Source organism: Ambystoma mexicanum, chromosome 1p, assembly GCF_040938575.1.
Source record: "Ambystoma mexicanum isolate Mex_15411 chromosome 1p, UKY_AmexF1_1, whole genome shotgun sequence".
Taxonomy (NCBI): Eukaryota; Metazoa; Chordata; class Amphibia; order Caudata; family Ambystomatidae; genus Ambystoma; species Ambystoma mexicanum.
In genome coordinates this window covers 1282696674-1282713141 of record NC_090921.1, presented here as the reverse complement: position 1 = coordinate 1282713141, position 16468 = coordinate 1282696674, and the positions used below count along the sequence as shown (strand labels likewise).

The 16468-nt window shown below is 48.4% G+C and overlaps 1 protein-coding gene across 2 annotated transcripts in view; it reads left to right on the top strand.

The window, feature by feature from the left end:
* Positions 1–16468, top strand: part of LOC138452915 (sodium-dependent neutral amino acid transporter B(0)AT2-like) — a 228598-nt gene that overhangs the window by 111073 nt on the left and 101057 nt on the right. For both annotated transcript variants that reach the window (XM_069605263.1, XM_069605265.1), the window contains exon 3: positions 7384–7541. In XM_069605263.1, the coding sequence (XP_069461364.1) occupies positions 7384–7541 (158 nt within the window). The remainder of the gene's footprint in view (positions 1–7383; positions 7542–16468) is intronic.

Genomic DNA, 16468 nt, shown 5'->3' with positions numbered 1-16468 from the left:
GGGTTTTGGAAAATCTAGCTAATTGTTGCCCTGAAGCTACCAGATGGGTGGTATCTTTCATCTCAGGCAGGAAGTCAAAGATCCACTAGGGGGGATACATTCTCCACAGAAAGGCCCATCGATTGTGGTGTTCCACAAGGGGCTATTCTATCCCCGCGTTTGTTAACCTCTACCTGAAGTGCCTCTGTATAGTGCTCGATAACAAAGGAGCCTATTTTACAAACTATGCAGATGACGCCCAGTCGGTGGTGGAACTAAGTGGTGTTAGATAAAGGACAGCGCCAGGGTGGAAGCCATATAGAATACCATTGAGGCCTGTATGGAGAGGAACTGGATGTGTCTGAATGGGAGGAAGACGAGAGTTGATGATATTTGGCTCCACTCAAGCCTGAGCCAAACTCAGCCCAGAGTTTAAGTCCTTCACCATTAAAGACGCTGTCATTACTGTTAGTGAGAAAGTGAAAACGCTCTGCCTGTTCCTAGAAGCCTCCAAGGGTGCCGAGGCACAGGTCACATCTGCACAAAATCTGCCAGTACTATTTTCATCTCCTCAAGTCCATCCGACCTTACCTAAGCGGGGAGAACAGTGCCATTCTAGCTAGACCAACAATTTTGTCACGGTTGGGACTGTGGGAATGCACTGATGTTGGTTGCCAGTAAAGGATGCCTGGCTAAATGCCAGATTATCCTAAATAACGCAGTGAGAATAATAAAGAGGAGACAATGAAGGAGCATATCACCAAGGATAGAACAGACCCCCTTTGACTCACCGTTGAATATAGGGTTCTTTACAAAAGCATGACACTGGCACACACCAACAAGTTCCTTAAGAGCAAAGGCATTGAGTCAGATTAAATGCTCACCTATCAAACAGTCTAATGGCCTGGGCAGAGCGATTCCTGTGAGAGTAGCCCAAAATTGGAACAGACTCTGAATCGAGCTAAGGCTTGAAAGGAACCATAACAGTTTCATATAAAGCTGAAAAGGTACATTTTTTAAGTGAATAGTAACTATTCAGTATTCCCATTCACTTATCTGAGCTGATTTTTGTCCTGTTTTTATGTGCATGTTCCTTGTCTTTTTGGTGCGCCCTGATGCCTGCGGGCTGCGGCGCGGTATTAACCCATAAATTAAACAGTCCAGCATTATATTAACCTGCTAGCACGTCACGTGGAAAGCCTGCAACTATGTGGGTAGGGCGTCTGATAAGAGTTTGAAGTGGGAGTATTTTACTCCTTTTTAGTTTTGGCTAGAGCCACCACCTATAAGACAAAACTATTGCATTGGGGTACAGCTAGGAGGGAGATGGGATAGAGGAGAGACGCACAGCTTGTGCGTGTTTGGTTATTTATCCACTCATTGACTACCCGTGGCCATGCTAATCCCCGTGGCCGTTACCACTCATTTCCTGCCCCTTCCATCCAAAATACATACACCTGAGATCTCTTTGAGAAAGCGTTATCAAGCAGTAACATCAAAACTTCTGCAAGTGCCTGTCAGTATTATTTCAAAGCAGTCTTCTGAGCGTGTATAGCTCATTTGGAGTTGTATATGTATTACTGTTGTACTAAAATGGCTTAACCGCTAAAATGTGCCTTTAGCCACTTGACTAATAAGCAGTATGTGTTAGGGAGAATTCTCTCTTTAGGCTGAATTTCCTAACCTAGTGAGTCCCCCAGCAGCTTTGCTGGATTTCTGGAGTTTGTTTTCTTTCTTCTGCCAAGAGTGAGACTCTTTTTTTTTTTCTCCCACTCTTGGACATGATTTATGGTGTTCCTTTGACTGTTAATGTGTGTTTTATGGGCTATGGGGTCCTTTACTCCATAGGGTCTCATGTGTTTTTTCTATGTGTGTTACACAGCACCCTCCGTGCAGTGACACAGGGGTGTCCTAGTGACACCCCACCATAGACTCCATACCCTGGGACTGACTACTGTCTCCCAGGGCATGTAAAGTCACCATTGGCTTTACTAGTCCCAAATTATGAACAGAAACCAGTACAAACCATCCTATTGTGGACGTTCTGGTTGGGGCAATTTGATTGCCCCGGGGTCTGTTAGTCGAGGGGGCACGTCTCCGTCCCCCCTGATCGAGTTTTGGCTGGTGGCAGTGGATACTACTTTTTATATTCGACCGCGAATATATCCCTATGGGATTTTCCCATTGTTCGAGGCTACCAACTTTAATTATTTAATTCTCATAGCCTCGAACATACCGCTGGTTTATTTATTTAATATTAATTCGCCGGTTGGTATTTTTTGCCAGGACTCGATTCTAAAATGGCGTTTGTGTTCTCTTCTGTGACTCCAACCCAAGTCGAGCCCTTTGTTCCACTTTTTGGCGGGCTTCTCCACAGAAGCCTCCAAAAGTGATGCCACTCTGTCTGGGTACCACAGGGGGTGTGGGAGGGGGTTTAGGCACCCTGGACTGAGTTACCTTGGTAACTCAAGTCGCACTCTTGTGTGATTGGCCCAAGTGGTGAGACGGCCAGCTCACCACTTAGCATGTTTGATTGACAGCTAGGCTGAGTGAATGGGGGTGTGCTGCATAAAAGCAGGGCTTTGGGGACTGGAACTTCAGAAGTCGCCACAGGACCTGAGAATCCAACGAGGGAGAAGCTGAGCCGACCTACCACGACAACACCACTTCCCGACGACAGAGAAGATCTCCCGGCTGGAGAGGCTTCTTCCCCTGACTGGTGGGCACAACCAGTTTACCTTCTTCCCTTCGCACCTCAGACCGGCTTGTGGTCGAATTGCCCGTGCCAAGCACCCCGGCAACCGGATAGCCACTTACCTCTGGACCGCGAATCAAAGGACCGATCCTTTTACCTGAGAAACTCTGCGGCTGGTTTCTTCCCTGGCAGTGCAACGGACTCCTGTCTTCCTCCCGACAAGATCCTCTCTTCCCCCGGACGAAGCACCGACTTGCATCCGCTGCCAGGAACAACTGCCCCCGCTGGAGTATTCTCACCACTTTAAGGTACCGTGTCCGCCAGGCCACCCTTTCTAAAGATTGCTACAAGGTAATAATAACCCCTTAACCTTCTGGACTGTGCTGGCCGCCGTGACCTTCTAACTGGCCCCTTTCTTTGGTCCAACTCCTTTTTGAACCTTTTAAAGACTTTTGTGCACTGCAACCGTGTGACCTTGGATACATTTTGTTTGATCCTCTTAAAGTGGATCCAGCCTACTGAACTCTAACTTCACGGTTTTACTTTGCCTTCCTCTCTTGTTGTGTTCTTGTAAAAGTGTTGGGACCTGTTTCAATTTATTCTCTGCTTTTCTCTCCCTTTTAAAACGAATTATTAGAGTGCTATCTGCGTTAAGCGCTCACCGCTGTCTGAAAATAAGAGGGCCTTTACTTAAGACTTGTCTAATATTCTTCTAAGGGAGTGTATATCTTTTAGTGACCGTGTTTTTGAATTGCTTACTATTAGTGCCTGTGTGTTTTTCTAGATGTGGTTTTAAATAAATAATTATATCTCTTTTACACCAATCCCTGGTCAGTGTTTACTTGTTCTACTGTGCTCTTTTGACCTATTGTGAATACTCTGTATGCTGCCTAACTCGTCTTGAGGGAAGTCTGACTGCTCAGACACAGCTACCAAGTGAATCTGTGTGGTACAGACTGCTACCAAGTGGGTTTACTGCCAAACACCTGTAGTCTTAAATCTTTTGCAGTGGTCCCAGAGGGAACTGCACAGGTTTCTGCCTAACAGTATGTATGTCCTTACATGTGTCTCCTTGCACTAAAGACCTGTTGAAAACAAGCATTTTGAAGGCCAACAGTTTTTGCTTGTGTATAGGTATTAGATGAGCATTTGCCAGGCACTGCTATTATATGCCTTTGTGCACACACCATTTTGCAGATGCTACCATTAATGGCCATCTAGTACCATTATGGTAGTGCCTGGAAAATGCCTAAGCAAATGTAAATGCCTCTGACATTGCCAATGCTTGTTTATGTTGTGCGTACCATTATTTTTAGGGAGTACAAAAAGGTAATTCCCGTTCCCAGAGGGGAGTAATTTTTTAAATGAATAGACATAAGTTTGATTTTGGAATCTGTTACATTTCTTTGCAACACATGCTTCTTTTCACCTAGCAATTCGTGCAAATGAAAAGTTGCGTTTTACAATAATGTTCCTCCTCATATCAGGCTATAGTAATAGAGCGCCTTCCATTGGCAATACTCTGCTGGTATGATATGGCATTTATAACACGCCTGTACACAAGTGTTTCTATTTGTGAGAAGACAAGGACGGGTAAACAAAGGGAGGACAAAATAACGATCTTACTAGGCCTTGTCATTCAGATCGTGCAAGTGCGGGGAAGACGGAAGGGGAGAAATACCAGGGGGGAGGCGAAGGGGGAACTGCAGTTAACTCACAAGTGCAGCCAGCGGGTGGCTCATAATGGCAGAGAGAAGGGACTGTAGGGTTGCAGATACCGACCCTTAAGTGCTGGGGAGCCCGGAGGCAGTGCAAGGGCAACTGGACATGCAGGAGCCTGAGCACGAGTTCAGAGAGTGACCAGGAGGCCAGTGCGCGGAGCAGTCTGGCGCATCAGCAGGGGAGAGGGAAGTGAAAGCGAAAAGGAAGGTCTTTAGTTGCTTCCGGAACCGGAGGTGGTTCTGCTCATGTTTGAGAGGCAGGGAGGCAGCTCCAGGTGGAGGCCCCAACCGAGGAGATAGATCTCCCCCCAACTCTCTGCTTGGAGAAGGGTCTGACCCTCAGAGTTGGAGGTGAATGAGCAGAGAGCTCAAGAAGGAAGATCTTTAGGAAGAGAAAGTTGGAGGTAGCGCGGTCCCAGGCCCCAGAAAGCCTTGTGGACGATGCAGAGGGTCTTGAAGTTGATACTTGCATCCACAGGGAGTCAGTGACGCGTTTCAGAGCTGGAGCGATACGATCCCTGGGCTTGAAGCCAGGACAAATGTCACTGTCCTGTTCTGGGTAAGTTGTAAAGGTGGAAGAGTAGAGGCAGGAAGATTTAGAAAGAGGTTGTTGCAATAGTCCAGCCTAGAGAGGACCAGCGCTCTGGAGACCGTGAGCTTCTGGAGGGAAATGAGAAAAGGAAGAATACCTCTGAGGAGGTGCATCTGATAGTTTGACTTCTTAGAGACGTCAGAGATGTGAGGAGAGGAGGACACCAAGGTCTTTGACCTCACAGGAAGGAGCAGGAAGAGTGCCCAGATTTGGCAGCCAGAGGGAGGAAATAAGGGAGCCGGTGTCCCAATGAGGAGGATCTCCGTCATTAAGGCAGAGATCATTGTCGGCACACCATTCCTGAATTACGGCCAGCCAGTCTGGTATGAGAGAAGAAGCAGAAGTGGCTGACTGGGAGTTTAAAAGAGAGCAGAGTGTCATCCATCCAACATTGAAAATTGGAGCAGAGAGTAGTGATGAGGTGGGCAAGAGGTGCCAGGTAGTGGTTGAGGAGCCAGGGAGAGAGGTTGGACCCCCGTGGAACACCACAAGTAGAGAGAGAGAGGGATGGAAGAGAAGAAAGACCCCAGTTGGTCCTGAGAGGGTCAGTCGGTGAGAAAGGAGGTCAACCAGGCCAGGGCCTGATCAGGAATACCAAAGTTGTCGCAGAGGCAATTGAGCAGGATGGCATGGTTGACCGTGTCAAAAGCAGAGGATAGATCAAGGAGAATGAGGACAGAAGGGAGATTATAGTCAAGATTGGAGAGCAAGTCTTCACGGGTGTTCAGGAGAGCAGTTATTGGGCTTCTGGCAGCTCTGATGCCAGACTGGTGGTCATGGAGGCAACCAACAGATCCAGTATGTACATTAAGCTGGGAGATTAACAGTTTTTCCAAGAGTTTGCCCAGGAAAGGAGTGATGGAGATGGGGTAATAGGTATCACTATCTGAAGATGTCCACGAGCTGGGTGGATGGAGGGGGCAGGCTCTTTTTTTGTCTCCGGTCTTCACTTTATTGGGGGGAGAAGATATTTACTTATTTTTTTATGGGAGTATTTTCATGTTTTTCATGAGAAAGTGTCAGGTATGCTGCTTTCCTGCATGGTTGAATGTAGAGATGTCCATCAACTGGGAGCACATCCATATTGTAGCCCGTTAATCACGAAACACTGGGGGCAAGACCTCGCTCCCTTGCTTAACTAATTCTGGTGGGAGCTGAGCTCTCCTTTTTGTGCAGCCTTGCCCCATGCCACCTGGACAGCCAAGAAGACAAATGATGCATACTTTTCCTTGTGACCCTCTTTCAGAGCGCCTTTGGCTGTACTCCGAGTCACACTGGCTCCCAATACCACCGGCTCCCAATCACACCACTCCGTCCCCATCAACAGCTTACTTGTGATAAGTGCGCTCCCTGGGATTGCATGGACCATTGCCTTCTGGGGAAAGCATATATGGTGAATCCCAGTAGGCCCTCCACGCTGTTGTGATCTAAAAAGTGCAAATGTGCAAAATGCTATCATTGTGTGGCCACATTGGCCAAGAAGCTGGGAGTTTGGTGGAAGCAGGGCGGGAATAATAAGAGCTTGAACCAAAAGGAGCAGTTGCTGTTGGGCCCATCCTAGCAGTGCACTGAAAAGCACAGCATGTACAAGGTGATGGTGTGCTGCTGTGCCAGCTTGGAATGCCCATTTGGTACATAAACTTAAGAAAAAGGAGTAGGAGAGCACCTAGCTAAGCTCATTGGAGCCACAATCCAAACGCAACTGAATACAGTCGGAATACCATTCTCTATCCCTAGGTGCATCAATTCACCCGGCTCTAACTGGAGCAGTGCTGTCTGCTCTGGGACTAAGGGCACAGACGCAGCCATCATCACCCCTCTGATCAAAGTGTCTCCAACAATATTGGTATTGTGTAGATGGAGAAGGGGCGTAAGAGGCACTTCCCCCTTATGACAGGTTCAATTATCCGATTGTATGTCTTTACGTCCCCTGCATTCACTTCTCCATACATTCACGGAGCCACATTTACTTCTCCGGTCTTTCACTTCCCCTGGCATTCACTTCGTCATTACAGCGGGAACCCACTATACACCCTTCTCCCCCGTGCACCAATATTCTACCCCCTTAACCTCAGCACTAACTGTAACCACATGCATTGCCTGTGAAGATGCAGACGAAGTAAAGGCACAGAGAAGTAAAGGTATGACTAAATGTCTGGTGAGGTGAAGGTAGACTGACTCAGTATGTGTTGGGGATGTTTTGGACGCGAAGTAAAGGGGATACCAATTCTCCACCAGGGGGGATCACTTCCTTTGTGCGGTATGTTTCCTTCATGTTAGGGGGGGCGGTCTTCTCAAGCAACACTTTCCCCAATGATATATTCCTATTCCTCTCATCCTGTTATGTTTTTTTTTTTTTTTAATTATTGCTCACCATTTCCCTTTTTTGTTTGTAGGTTCCTTCCTCTTGTTGTACTTCCTGCTCCTTGTTCTCATTGGAATCCCGCTCTTCTTCCTGGAGCTGGCCGCGGGTCAAAGCATTCGGCAGGGCAGTATCGGGGTCTGGAAACACATAAGCCCCCGCCTTGCTGGCATTGGCTTTGCCAGCTGTGTGGTGAGTTCATGTTTACTCTTCTAGTTGCACTTTAATGTTGCATGCTAGTGTGGTTGGAGGCAGGAGGCACGAGTCCGCCCTTCTAACAGAACTTCCCTCTGTGCTTCTGTAAGTCTCCTTATGTGCACACTGGTAAATCCCATTCCCAATGGGAGCACAAATATTGTTTTTGCACCTAGTTGTTCGTTGACATTTAAAGATGCATTTTAATCTCTTCAAATCAGGCAGTAATAGTTTCTTCCTGTGGCACCAAGTCTACTACTGGTCCCAACCTATCCATGGGGCTGCGTAGGGGAAGCAGGGCGGTGGGAGGTCGGGATGTTATGCATCTCCTTCCTCTTTGTTTGCTGGGAGTATTTGTACTCCCTATTTTTATTTTTTTGAGGTATTTGCCTATTTTTGTGGGGGTAAAAGTGGCTGATACACCCCTTCTCTGTAGGGCTGCTGGGAGCTCCTAGGATGTCGACTGAAAGTAGGCGTCTATGGTGGACGATACTCTGCACTGCCCAGTGTTGGCACTGCGCATCCATTGTTTGACACTTTGTGTCTGCTTCATGTTGCACACCAGTCACAAAAGACAACTGTTACATGATCTTGTTGGTGTCCATTCTAAGTTTACCCATATAAACCATAGAAAAATAAAGGCAGAGTAGGCCCTTTTCTAATTTATTTCTAACATGTGCAGGCAACACACAGTTCATCCGCAGGTGGCACTGAGCTATCGTACCTTAATGAACAGAGGTTTCTAATGAAAGGGACTGCATTGATTAAAGCCACTGTCATTTGATTTCCCTTTGGAAGGGGGAAGGACACCTATATCCTGTATGTATATTGTGCATCTCCATTTTCTATATTTTCGGTTGTTTTTATTTAGTTAATATTCTATGATTTAGGCATGGTGAGAAAGCAATCAAAAAACCAGTCAACCTCTTCCAAGTCTTTAACTCCATCATCAGAACAAACTGATTCTATATATTTTGTAGTTCTGAAACCTTCAAGCGCTTTTAAATGCTGGCATATAATCCAGCGAAGTGGACTTGGAGTGCGTCTTTGTCTGGGGTCATATCTGGCAGGTTTGGATAATTATCCACAGGAAGCGGATGATGGCATGCAAATCCAGGTGGTTCCTGGTTTTCCATGCCATCATCCTTTGCAAGACCTCTGTGTGCGCATGACTGCACAATGGGGGTCTGCAATATCGCTCCCACCCTCTAAATACATGGTGGCGTTCCTATGAAGGTTTGCCGACATTTTTTCAAAATCAAATTAAAATGATTTATTGACGACTAAAGATATGTTCGTGCTTTTCTTACCACATAAAACGGGAGAGACCCCAGCACGCACATCTATCTAGCTAATCCAAATTTACCATCTGTGATTTAAAAAAAAAAGTTGTAAACAATGTGGCGAGAAAGCACTCGATAGTTGCCATTTATCAAAAGTAGGGTATACCCCATGGTGGCTGCCATTTCCCTGTATCCCTACGGACTCAAAAGTTTAGGAATAATACATATGGATACATGCCCTCTCCATCAGTAGGGGTAAGTTCCTAGTGGATTATGTGTTTCTTGTCATTGTTTGGCAGGGAATCCTGATCAAAGTTGCACAAATGAGCTAAAACACAAAGATTTTTCTCTGCACGTTTTACCTGCACCATGACATTTTTCATGGCCATCAAAATTAGGCTATTACTATAAACATGGGGCAGTTATTTGTGGGTCTTAATGTCCCTACAATGGGAGTGAGGTGTAGATATGTAAAACATTGAATACCATTGTGAAACCATAAAGTAGATACTTTGTCAGTGTTGGTGCTTAAATAAGTTTAACAGTAGACCCCAACCTACTTTGTGGGACAAGAGGGATTGGTCCCCTCTCAGCAATTGATATGGGGTGTTTAATGTAAGGGGCCTCTGTATCACACATGAGTGATGTATCTTTATATTGATTTTAAGCGACAATACATTAAAACCTACAATTGAAATGCTACCACAGATATACAATATGCTGTGGGCATCTTGTATACAGTGTATCATTTTTATTATTTTTCTACACTTGCAATGTACCAATATATTTAATCTGACCTGTTCCACCTCTGCAATGAACTACTTACTACTTTACTTCTAAAACTTAAATTATTTTTATTTCCAATATTGCATATTTTTTTAAAATTAATACCGTGTTTCAGTTTACAAAAGAACTTTTCACACTTAAGAAATTTACATACATGTAACAACATAACTTATAACAAAAATCCAAACCAACACAACACATACCACATTTCTACGATTTCAATTTAAAAATCTTCCTAACATAAATTGACACACTAAACACTTAGGCCCTCATTACGACCCTGGCGGAAATCGGAAAACGATGGCGGAGATGCAATACCGCCATCGAATAGCGCTCGGTGCGACTATGACCCGCCACCGCAAAGTACGAAGCCATTAGCGACACCGTAGTGAACGTCAACGCTAACTGCACCAAGTACGCGCGCGCGCGCCATGCCAAACCGTAAATACCACCATGGCGCAAGGGTACGCGAATTCCGACCCTAGCGGACATGTACCTAACGCCATCAAGCATGGCGGAAAGCACCATTCCGCCATGGTGAGAAGTACGGCATCGCGAATCAACCGTAAACGGCCCCAGTGAGTGCCTGTACACCGCTCCCTGCCCACAAAGTACAACTCCTCGTAGGTGCAATGAAGTCACAATGCAACCAGTGAAATGTACAAGTCACCCATGCATGCCAACGAACAAAAGATTCACAAGAGGGGCCAATGGGAGCTGCAGGGCACAGATGGCACGAATACAGAAGCCATTCCAATGGACATGACCACAGTCCCCCCCCCCCGAAACGCACGCAAACACAGGCACCTGTGACCAGCAATATTCCGAAAATCACAACATTCCACCAGTCCACCTGGCTGACCGGCGTCTGTTACACAAAACCCAATCCCCCGCCCCTGAGCATGACAACATTCAAACAGTCATATTGGCAGCCCCCATCCCTGACCTCACTGGGCTCCGTAGGCAAACGCGCCCAGCACAGTACCACGCGACTATACTCCGAAACCGGAACCCAATGCAGATCTCCTCACAATACATCGCTCCCCAAATAGGAACATGCCACATCACTCGCAAAGAAGAACGCTACACGTCCCATATCAGAATAGAAATTTAATGCACAACTAAATCACCAAGCTCATACAGCCATTAGTCCATGAACTACAAAACACATATCACCATTGTGGGCTGCATCCGCAAGGAATGACCAGCTACTACTTGTGTGACGCCCTGTTCCATCATGGTACACAGAGCCACATTCACGTACGAAAAGGCAACATGGAAGCGCACAGAACCGCAGGCCCGTCCCAATGGGGAGGCACTAGTCCAACTGAAAGGCCAAAATGTTGCTCCGAGCCACTAGTACTGCGTAAGGGCATGTGGGCCATTGGCGATCGTCCCATAAGATCGTAATGCTGCTCCACTGATTAACACGAAGCAGCAGGTGTCGTGAGTAAACGCCATCTGCAGGAGTGGCATACAGATGGCAGTGGCAAAAGGGGAGGAGATACCTGTCAACCAAAAGAAAAGAAAAAGAACAGAATGGCCATCAGAAGTACATTCGAACAACTCACTCCAATGATCACACTAAATCCACAGCCATATGCATGCTAGCCCACTCCAAAGGATCATCACCACCCCAAAACCACTTGCGACTCATAACTATCTATATCGAGGTGTAAACACCATCACAAACGAGTGTACCTGTGCATGCGTCTGTCAAAACAGATTCCATCAGATGGGAATGTTAACGTGCATGGACACAAGTGTCTGAAGGCGCGTCAAGACAGGGAGGGCTCAACAAGGCCAGATAGACGATGGTCCCACTATGGCAGCCCTGCATCACATAGCGCAGGGGAGGCGGATAGATTCCAAGAAGCACTGTACATGGCAAACCCTGTATCAAATCACCTGCCCATGCATCCATTCATCATTCCCTTATCCTGTTATAAAAACGCCTGAAAATTTACTCACAAAACATTCGGAATTTCCATTGAGTCTGTGCGTTATGCAGCCTGCAAAATCCACAGTGTCCCAGCCCGTAATTTCAGTGTTGTGAAGTTACATGAATTTGGGAACGTCCGGCCTCATCGGCCACGTCACTATTGCGCATCCCAAACTATTCATATCAATCATTGCTTCCTCGCCATGGCCTCTGTCTCAAGGACATCGAACAATAGAACGTTATATTTGCAGTCAGACCTGTGGGCATCTCCTCTCCGCTAGCCGAAAACCGAAAGCGCCGGCCTTCGAATTCCTCATTTGCAACATCACGTCGAAAAGGCATCTGTGGCCGTTTGAAATCACAAATTAATCCATCTAGTGCGGCTGTGTGTGAAAATGTCAACTGCCATCACCCACTAATGGGACGCCCCGCCCGTCGTTGCAACTCGGTACAGTGATGCATGAGGGCCCACCGTTACTCGAGTACTACGTTCCACTGACCCATCACAAGTCTGTTCGCGACTACAAAGATTGTATGTGAAACAATGGGACCATAGCCGAATGTACATATCAACAAATGTTACACGGCCATCGGGTACAAATACATGATTGCAATAGCAAGATGCCATTCCTCGAATAGCAGCGTTGTGTGCGGGACGTGCTCGCCCAAAGGGGAGAGCAGCTTGCACAGGTGGAATGAATCACCACAGGTGGAGGCCATACAGCCTGAAAACACATAAAGTGCACACCCAGTCTCCTCCCACAACCACACCCACTCCGAAATGCTACCGGCAGGACTCGCGATGTTGGCCCTGGGGGACCTGATAGCACTGCAAGTACTCCAACTCCAAGAAGAAGACGAACACCAACTACAACCGGCCGCACGGAGGAGACGCAGGAGGAGGAGGAGGCCAAGGCAGGGCCCGCAAGGGCCGCCAGCACAGCCACTACCACCACGCAGGCAGCCCGCAATCCCACGCCTCCGAGCACATCCGTTCAACCTCACTGATGAGCAGATCCACACCCTCTACCGTTTGGACCGGGACACCATAGCCGCAATAGTGGACATGACACAGGCTGACCTTGTCAGCATGATAGACAGCCCAACCGCCATCCCACCCCTACTGAAGGTGGTGTCTGTACTCCACTTCCTGGCCACGGGCACCTACCAGCACACAGTCGGACAGTTGCATGGCATTTCTCAGCCACTGTTCTCACGGACACTATTGCAAGTGCTCGATGCCCTCCTGAAGCACGCAGACGACTACATCTCTCTACCACGCTCGGAGCAGGAAATTACCAACACTAAAGTGGGATTCCATGCACTTGCCGGCATACCGGGTTGCATTGGTGCCATCGACTGCACCCATGTGGAATTGGTCGTCCCACATGCCATGGAGGCCCAGTACCGCAACCGAAAACAATTTCATTCCCTGAATGTACAGATGGTGTGTGACTCCAACAGGATCATTACACATTGTTGTGCCAGATTCCCTGGATCAACCCATGATTCTATGGTCTTGAGGAACTCTACTATACCACGCTACATGGAGCGACACGCAGGGAACAGATCCTGGCTACTCGGTGAGTCTCTTTTCATGCATGATGATGTGGGGTATGTGATGCGGCAATGACCTGGCAGGAAGGGGGGGGGGTGTGCGTACGTAGCAATGGCATTCCACATCATACGTTTATCGTCCACATACAGGTGATGCTGGGTATCCACTGAAGAGATGGCTCCTCACACCAGTCCGGAACCCACGGAACCAGCAAGAGCAGGACTACAACCATGCCCACTCACGTACCCGTGTAGTCATTGAACAGGCATTCGGCCTACTGAAGACTCGTTTCCGCTGCCTCAGCAGGTCTGGCGGGGCACTCCTGTACCGCCATGAGAAGGTTGCAAAGATGGTGATGGCATGTGTCATGCTCCACAACATGTGCGTACGTAGAAATGTGCCCATGCCCCCTGACGCAGAACTGCAAGCACCTGATGATGGTCATGATGAGGGTGGGGATGTGGCAGCACCTCAAGGAGTCTGCGAGGCACCGGAGGGCTGTGACATTCGTCAGCATCTCATTGATGCATGCTCTAGCACTCACGCCTGGTGGCTGATACATGGACACGGGACTCGTGGCACTGTGTGTGTCTGGTACATGCACAATATGGACTATACGCCTAGGATGGCCTAGTACATAAAGATCATTGTCGACACATCTCATTGGTTGATCATGCACTTGTTTATGACATATGTGATATCATGTTGAACACCCTATCGACCCGCCACCCAAGTGAGCCCAACACACCCCCTCCACCCTCCTACCTCCCCCCCGAACACCAGTGTCCAAAGATGCTCATTGTCAGTGGGCTGTCGCTATTGCAAGCCCCCTCTGCGGGTGTCAGGGGCACCCCTGCCTGTGGAGCGCAGGTTCCTCCCAGATCTACGTTGGGGGCTGCCCTGGACGGAACTTGCAACGGATGATGTCTCTGCCTGCTCACGTCCATGCATGTCCCTAAGGGTTTGTGAGAGCTCCGTGAGCACACGGCGCACTGCGGCAAGTTCGGCACATACGTCTTTGGACGTCGCATGCAGTTCCCCCCTCAGGCTCTCGGTGCTTCTCTCCATTTGGACTCTCAGGCTCTCGGTGCTACTCTCCATTTGGACTCTCAGGCTCTCGGTGCTACTCTCCATTTGGACTCTCAGGCTCTCGGTGCTACTCTCCATTTGTGCCCTTAGTGTCTCTGTACCTCTCTCCATTTGTGCCCTAAGTGTCTCAGTTGATGTTTCTATGTCTGCCTTAGTGCCCCCACATTCATCGGCATGGTCCTTGAGGAGCGTGGCCAGTTGCTGCTGTTGCCCGATTAACTGGTCGAGGGACTGTTGCCTCTGCTGGGCCATGGCCATTTGCGGGGGTGTCACAGAGGGGCTGTTGACCTCATGTTGCCTTGCCACAGGGCTTGGGGGGGATGGCCAGTCGTCGTCTTGTGGGTGCCCCTGCGTGGTATTCTCATGTTGTACGGGATGGGACAGACAGGGGGATTGGGACAGGTCATGGATGGATCTGACTTCGACATCCCCGTCTTCTGTGTCGGAGCATGCTGCCATCAATGGGGTGTCACCTATGGTGCTGCTGCCACCAGAGGCAGTGCCTTCTGTGGCATCCGTTGGGGGGACCTGTGGTGGTGGTGTTGTGGGCATGCTGGCTGCTGGGGTGCCTGTTGATGTTCCCTCCTCTGTGCTGCCACCTGATTTGTGCTGCTGCCGTGTCTTGATGCGTGCAGCTGAGGTGGAGGGTCTTTGGCCGTTGGTCTTGGCCCTCTTTGCAGGTGTGCTGGTAGGGGTGTCCTGATGCTCGTCGTTTGGATCGGACCCTGTGGTGGAGTAAAGGAGGGCGAGGGTTATTAATGGGTCTGTGGGTATTGGAATGGCATTGTATCACATGCATTGGGGTGGTACATGAGGGTGATTTGGGTCGGGGCCTTGGAGGTGCTTTCATTTGTGTGTGGGGTGAGGGTGCAGTTGTTTGGCAGCCTGCAGTTAGGGTGTGCCTGCTGGACGTGTGGTGGGTGTTTTAGGGGTTTTTAATTATTTATGTATTTATTGTGGTTTTAAAGTGCGCTATGAGGGCGATGTGTGTGGACGTTCTCCTGGACATGTGTTTCTGTTGCACTATGTGGACACATGGTACTTCACATTATTGGACATTGTGGATTTAGCATTGTTTTATCTGGCCCACTTACCTGATTCTTCTGATGTCTGCACTCCTTTCTCCATCCCTCCGACTCCCTCAATGCTCTCCATTCCGATGGTGGAGGCACAGATTTCTTCCCAGGGGGTCAACTTGATGGGTGATTCAGGACCTCCCCCGGTGGCTGTGGCAATGTTGCGGTTGGCAGAGAGTATGCTGCGGACGCGTATCCGCAGGTCGTCCCACCGCTTTCTGCATTGCTGCGGGGTGCGGTCCCCACCGCGCATACCCGCTGTGCCACCAGAGCCCATATGGCCTTCTTGTTCGCAAGTGCCGTCCTGGTCATTTGCGTGGAGAAGACGACGGCAGCATTCTCCTGGAGGGTCTCTGTTAGCACGGTGAGTTCCTCACGGGAGAAGTGGACCTGCCGCTTGCGGTTGCACGCTTTCTTCGCTACTTTTCCCATTTTTCTTGGTTTCGCTAGGGTGGATGACGGGTTGGGGTGTGTCTCAGGGTAGTGTTTTTAGTGGTTGTGTGGTTTTAGTGGTTTTATAGGTGTACGGCGGGATGTTTCCCGTTCCGGGCCCATGTTTTTACTTCCGTTTCCGTATATTTCCGGTCACCGTACTTTCCGGTAGGCGCACTCTGCGGTGTCCGCTGTGATGGGTGGCGGTATTGCACCTAGGGCGACGTACGGCGGCGGTGTGGCCCGTTTTGGGGTCATTTCCGCCATCGCGGACTTTGCACTTCCGCCATGGCGTGGTGCTCGTGCCCGATGGGTCGGAATGGACCGCTCTTTGCTCCTTCGTGCAATGGCGGAAACGCTATTTACGCTGTTGCGGTCCGGTCAGTCACTTTCCGCCAGGGTCGTAATGAGGGCCTTAGTCACTGATCCAATTTGCTAAACACATTTCATGGCAAAAACAAACATCTTCTAGTCTATCCGACTATTAATTGGACAGCATGAAATTTAAAAAACGCACATCTTCTTGAGCTGTCAATCCCACTGTGTAAACTTGAATAGATGAATTATTTTAAATTTGGTCAATTACAACACAATTCATTTTTTGCAAAAGATCATTTTCGATTTTACATAGTAGCCATTCCAAAGCACACATAAATGAGATATGGGGATTGTTCATACATTTGATCCATAAAATTTCATGTGAGGACAGAGTTCACCACGTTCTTGTCCCCCCAAAAAAGTGATTCTGTCCTTTTCAA